A 6,758-nucleotide genomic window follows, 5' to 3' on the forward strand; every position below is an offset into this window, starting at 1 on the left:
GGGTGGGCCAGGTCCTGCACTGTCCCACAGAACACTTCCACTCGGCCGGTGATAAACTTGTGTTGAGGACAGAACGGTTTGGAACAGACTGCCTGAATGGGGTGGTGATTTTGGGGCCCTCCAACATAGTCACCAGTGAAAATCTCAGATATTTTCTTATCACATCATAGATGTTCTAAGTTATTCTGAAATTTCAATCATATTGAGCACTGCTTTGAAATTAAGTTAAATATTAGAACCTGCCACTAGTTTAATGTGTTTATAAAGAAGCAGACATATTATTATACCACATTTTAAATTTAACATTTTTAATATGGTCTGGCATAATTCATTTTCTTTGTAATCCTAGGTATTTTATTTGCTGCATTATTCTGAGAGCCCAATTCTGAGATGTCCATAGGATTCACCAGACTCCCAAAGGGATCTGCACAAAAGAAAGTTTAAGACTCCTTGCAGTGGGTCTAGATGTACAAATCACTAACGGGCAATTTATTACCTATAAGTGAATAAACATTTAGTGTCCTAAATTTTTTCCAGTGACAAAAAAGGACTTGTTCTACAGATGACATTTAAGGGGGCAGCAGGAGCCAATCATAGTCACTTTATGATTTTATGCCATGCTTGTTCAATATGACAGTTACATATATAATGTATCTAAAAGGTGAGATATAATTGGGGGTTTATAATGATGGTGAGCTATCTGGAACTGTAATGCCTCCTTATAGAATGTAAGTTTCTTGTTGAACTTTATTTACCGTGTACGGAATAATCCCAAACTAAAATTCTGAAAATGTTCTACTGCACTGTCAGGCACCTCTATGATCACAGATTGCCACTTAATTCCATTTGGTACAAAGACGGTCTTCAATATAGCTGATGAAAGTGGAAATGAAGACAGCCAAGTTAACCCTCACCAACACTGGCATGTCATAAAATTAAATGTCAAAGATAACTTAATTTTTGTTTATGTTGGCTAGGTTTTTAAATATTTTTTTGAAGTCTTATTTAAACCCTGATGAAACTTTTTGCAATCAAGTTAATGGTTAACACTTTAACATTTACCATAACTTAATAATATGAATTTTATTTTAGCACGTTCAGTTAAGCGTTGCTAAACTTGTGAAAATAGCTTATTAGTGTACTACCTTGCTCTTTCCTTAAAGATGTAGAAGATACCTGCAGCAAATGTTTTCCTTCACAAGGAAACAGTATGAAATAAGTTTTTCTAATTGTCTGTAACTAAAGTTTTTCTTTAATTGAATACAAAAATACTATGCATGTAAGAATAATAATAAAGTTTATTTTATGCTATTTTACAATCTTCTGCCCACAGCTCCTTTTCTTCACGGTAAACTGCACTTGTGTGGCCCACAGATGCCTTTATAATTTCTCACAGAGCATTTCCAGCATCATATCATCCATGCTGACTGTGCCAATGACGGGCCTAAAGAATAGTTCAGCAACAACACTGGCATTGATAAATCTCAGTAGAAAAAGGGCACTATTCAGTTCAGCGAATCTGGCCTGGTGCCCCCTGTGCGTCATCCTGATGTGTTCGCTGAGGATCTGCTGAGTTCCCTGCTGAAGTCCCTGAATGTAATTCACACACTGCAGGCCTGGCAGGTCTGGAGGAGAAAACAGGAGAAAAATTTTTCACATAAACAGTACATTCATCGAGCCCTTCACTAGCTTTTTAAATACATCAATTTCTGCCCCTTCCCAAATTAAACGAGAGCTCAAAATTCCTGGTAAAAAGGGCTTTCCAGAACAAGGATAAATGCCAAGCCAGTTCTAAGTTTTCAGAAGCAATACTTTCAAGAAAGAAACATCATGTAATTATTCTTATTTAATATCCACTGTTTGTATCTTCAGTTAAAAACTGCTGGACCTGAGCCAACAAATGCACGCTCCAGTCCACTATCTATCTATGCAAGTATAAAGTACAATTATTTTAAGAAGTGAGTACTTTACCTTTTACCTGTGGGAAACAGGCCATTGTATAATGGCAAGAAGTTTTGTCAGATGACAAATATTTTACCACCCTCCCTTGAATTTCCCACCATTATAATGATTACCCAGATGATGGTGGTAAACTTCACAGTCACAAATGTGTCTCACAGTCTCATTTTAATTATTTGCCTGCAGGCTGATTTTAGTCTAGAGTCCCATGATAATTTAAGAGATAACACTGTCCACTTAGCTCATTGTACCATGATTTCTGTATTTGGGAAGGTCAAAAAAAAAGTGATTCTAATGAGTATTCCAAAAGTCTCTTTTAAAATATCATTTTAAGAGGTCTTTGAAAGCATTGTTTTATAGCCATTAAAAGGTTAAAAAGTAAACATGAAAACACCATCGATTGCAACATGATTCAAAAGTAACATTTCAAATAGAGAACACATGACCTTCTTGCAGTACAGTGTAATACCCAAGTAAAACTGAGTGAAATACAATGCAAGAAAGAAGTGCCTATAAGTTTAAGATGGTAAGAGGAGGCTGCTTTTTAAAGTTCTTTGGTCCTTCATGATAGTAATATTATTGTAAAGGTCTTTAACTTGTATTTAAGTAATTATCAATTTAATGTTCTGTTAAAATGATGTCAATGATTACTGCAATCATTTTCCTTCTTTTTCTACGAAATCCAACAGAATTTTAAAAGCACCATGCTAATTATTACAAAGTAGCAGAGCCAAGTGTCCTTTAAAAAATAATAATAGCAATAGTGAGTCATTCCTATTATAGCCAAATACCAAATCTGATAGATAAAATGAGAACCAAAAAACAACATCTCTAATCCATATTCCAATTGATTATCCCAGTCCACACAATAACATCCACTACTACCTACAGTTTATTATCCAGGGTTGAGATCCAAGTTTATTGGGTTTGAATTCCACTGATGAGGGTAAGAAGAGGCTTGCATGAATTCCACCAGAAATCTGAAGCTCTTTCAGGTCTAGATTAATGGCTCATTAAAACTTCCTCTTGTGAACTCCACATCACTTTTCTTTGCTTTCATACCACACCCTTCCTTTTCCACACCCTGAAAGTGGCCTTTTCCCAAAAAAAGACTTGCCTTCGAAGTAGATACAGGAAAGAGAAAAGGTGGATAGATGGACTTCACAGTAAAAAACAAAAATGTTTAAACACAATGATTATGGGATACAAATGGATAAACAGCAAAGAAAGGACACGCACTAAACATGAATTACTTTTTCCCCCAATACAGGTGCATTTGTGTTTAAAACACTCAGCTTAGCTGGCTAACTTCATGTTAGGAGGATTCCAAAAAGCAGAGCAAGAATAAGGGAGGAAGGGGTAGATAAGGAGGGAGGGGGAGGGAGGGAGGGAGGAAGGGAGTGTCTGTGTGTGTGTGTGTGTGTGTGTGTGTGTGTGTGTGTGTGTGTGTGTGTGTGTGAAAAGTATGCAAAACAAAAGAGTGGGAAGGAAAAGAGGGAAACTGGTAACTAGTGGAACGTAAACTTCTGGAAGCTGAGCGCTTGTCTTACCTTTGTATTCCAACAGAACAAGGCACATTGTAGACGTCTAATAATACCCACAAGAAAACAGTTTCCCAATGATGTTAAACACCACCTGGGGCACTTATTATGAATGCAGATTTGCTTACCCTGGACCAGAACTATTGAATCAGAATCTCTAGGGGAGGAGCCTGGAGAGGTTTTAAACAAGCCTCCCCGCAAGCGTTTTTTATGCACTCACAAGTTTGGAAAACAATAATATAAGTAAATGGCGACCTATAGTGATTGCTGGAATAAGCCAAGGTCTCTAGGTTCTGAAGTGTGAGTTCTGAATGAATTATTTTCCCACTAAATACAGCTCTGTACCCCTTAGAAAAAATGCTAGGCAGGAAGCAAGGACATAATGGAGACTCCTGATGTCAGGGAAAAAAAAAAGGATGTGGAGGGAACATTATAAAAACTATCCCAACTCAAGCTGCCTGGAAACTTCCTATCCACTGTGACCCTTTTGGAAGGATTCTGGTTGAAGATGACTCTAGTATTAAGACATACTCAAGACTGGGTACTTGGCTGTTCAGGGAGATGGTCTCCCATGATATGGTTGCACTGTGTGGAGGAGAGTGTCCAGTACCCAAGAGGCAACCTGAAAGTGTGGTGCAATAAACATCCCACTGGGCCTAGGAGACAGGAGGCCCATGTTCTATAACTCAGTGGCCATTTACTTTCAAGTAAGGTCATTTGGGACTAGGCTACCTAACGTGCAAATGGGGATGAGGCCAGAAGGGGTTGATTAGGAGGTCTCTAAGGTCTTTTCAAGCTCTAAAATACAGTGCTCCTGCTCGAGTCCCTACTGTGTCTTTTTCCTGCCCCTTTGCTAGCCTTATATTCACAGACACTTGGACGATGAGATACTCCAGCAGCTTAGGACCATAAAATGACTATTCAGAGGCAGACTCATGAAACACTAAGCCCAGTATCCTGCCTGACAGTGTCCCTAGGAGATAATCTCCCTATGGGTCCTCATTAAATGTTACCTTCCTTGCCAGCCTTAATAGTTTCTCCAACAAATAAGTTCTAGTAAATTTCAGAACTGGTTTTCAGAAAGAGATGTTGCAGAATTTGCGGTGAACACAAACTTTTTTTTTTTTAAGCTATGCTATCGGATTTAAAAGACTAGAGGAGAAATAGCCATTGTCCCCTGAAGACAAACTTTTCTGTAGTAACAGAAAGTTGCAGAGAAACGCGTACAGATCTCAACAAAATATCCGCATCCTCTGGGCAGCAGCCCACCCACGAAGACTGGTTGGTTTCTGGAGCTCCCCCAACTGTGCTGAGTTAGTCGCCATTCTACACTTTTGCCCCGATACTCACTCCCCTGATCACTGAAAGCTCTTCAGCGCCTGTGCCCCGGGTAGGCACTGCACAGCTCTCTACTGAGCACAGAAAACCCAGAGCCCGAGCCTGGTGCCCTTACCGGGGTTAAAGAGCACGGTTCCTTTGAGGTAGGCGTACTCCTTGGTACTGATCTCCAGGCTCCAGCATTTGGCAAGGAAACCCTTGATGGCTTGGACTTCTGCGGCGGACGGCAAATGCCGGGCCTCTGTTGGCTGTACCAAGTGTGGCTGCAGCGTGGGGAGAGGCGGCGGCTCGTTGCCTGCGGTCTCCCGCCGCCTGCTGGTGAGGATCCTCTGCAGCAAGCTGGGCTCCCAGGTCTCCACTATCTCGAAGTTCAAGCGGTCCTGGGCCAACTCGAGCAAGAGCAACGGCGCCCAGCAGCTGCGCACCAGCACCAGCTGCTGGTCCAGGGGCAGCACCTGGAAACAGGGTAAGTACTTGACAAAGCGCAGTGTCTTCAACAGGCCCGCCGAGGCTGCCTCGCAGACCACCTGTGGACTCTTGAGGACCACCAGTCGCTGCGCGCCACATGAGGGGTTCCACCAGGGGCCCCCCGGCTGCACCTCTGGAGCCGCGTGCGTTTGTTTTGCGCTCGTGGGCATGTTGTAGATAATGCTGCCCTGCCGCAGGTGGTCTTCACCGCAAAGGCAGCAGCGATACAGGAGCTCCACTGCCCTCTCGCCCCGCAGCTCCTCTCTGCCCCACAGCTTCTGTGCACAGTAGGAGCGGTCCCACAACCCGCCTCCCCGCCGAGTCTCGGGAGCTTCCGGAGCCACGTGTGTTTGCTTTGCGCTTGTGAGCAAGCTGTAAAGGATGCTGCCCTGTCGTGGGTGGTCTTCACCGCAAAAGCAGCAGCGGTACAGGAAAGCCGTGGCCTGCCCACCTGGCAGTTCCTCTCTGCCCACAGGGGGCTCAGCGCCGCAGGAGCAGCCCCAGCACGCGTTCCCCAGCCGCGCCTCTGGCGCCTTGGGAGCCTCTTGCATTTGCTTTGCGCTCGTAAGGATATTGTAGAGGATGCTGCCCTGCCGCGGGTGTTCTTCACCACAACAGCAGCAGCGGTATAGAAGCGCCACTGCCCTCCCACCCGTCAGCCCCTCTCTGCCCACCGGGGGCTCCGCGCCGCAAGAACAGCCACAGCACACGCCCCCCAGCCTCGCCTTGGGCGCCTCCGGTGGTTCCGGAGCCGCGTGCGTTTGCTTCGCGCTCATGAGTATGTTGTAGAGAATGCTGCCCTCCTGCCACTGGTGGTCCTCCCCCGCCATGGCCCGCGGTGCCCGCAGCCTGACTCTGTCCAGTGGCGGCCGCCTGGGATCTATTTATACTGAGCGCCCACGCACGCGCGTCGGCGGTCTCCGCCTGGGCAAAGGCGCGGAGCGGGGCGCGGCGCTGCGCTCCCGTGTGTTTGGCGGTGACCTCTGCGGTTCAAAAGGGGTAGATGCTCCTTAAAGGCTGGAAATGGTAGAGGAACGGAGGCGTGAAAACTCCTGGACACTTCCCTTTTTCCTTTCGTTACACCTTTCCCTGCCTTTGGAAGACCAGAGCAGAAGTCAGAGAACGGGTATTTGGGGTACTGTTCCAACTCTTTCCACTGAATCCAGGCATCTAATTTGCTCTCTTGATTGGGAGGGCACGGGTTTCTAAAAGGGGAAAATTTTATTTCCATACCACCTCTGGAAACTTTCATTGAATGATCAAACTTTATATGAATTATATTTTGTATATGGTTAGGGAAGTCTCATTTTCAGGAACCTTGAAAAATATTGACTATGGACCAGCAGTATCAGTATCATGGGACGTTTGTGGAAATGCCCAAACTCAGGCCCCAACCAGACTTTCTGACTTTGAATCTGCATTTTTATTTTTAATTAATTAGTTAATCTATTT

At 44.2% G+C, this 6,758-nt stretch overlaps 1 protein-coding gene across 1 annotated transcript; it reads right to left on the bottom strand.

Annotated features, from left to right (window-relative positions):
• Positions 1-1,319: 1,319 nt before the first annotated feature.
• On the bottom strand, positions 1,320-6,353 carry NR0B1 (nuclear receptor subfamily 0 group B member 1). Its single transcript, XM_039878907.1, has 2 exons — positions 4,954-6,353; positions 1,320-1,625 (listed from the first exon to the last, which is right to left on the bottom strand). The coding sequence occupies exons 1-2, from the start codon at positions 6,134-6,136 to the stop codon at positions 1,381-1,383; spliced, it is 1,428 nt and encodes a 475-aa protein (XP_039734841.1). The 5' UTR covers positions 6,137-6,353; the 3' UTR covers positions 1,320-1,380.
• Positions 6,354-6,758: the final 405 nt, after the last annotated feature.

This window comes from Pteropus medius, unplaced genomic scaffold (genome assembly GCF_902729225.1).
Source record: "Pteropus medius unplaced genomic scaffold, Ma_sr-lr_union100, whole genome shotgun sequence".
NCBI lineage: Eukaryota > Metazoa > Chordata > Mammalia > Chiroptera > Pteropodidae > Pteropus > Pteropus medius.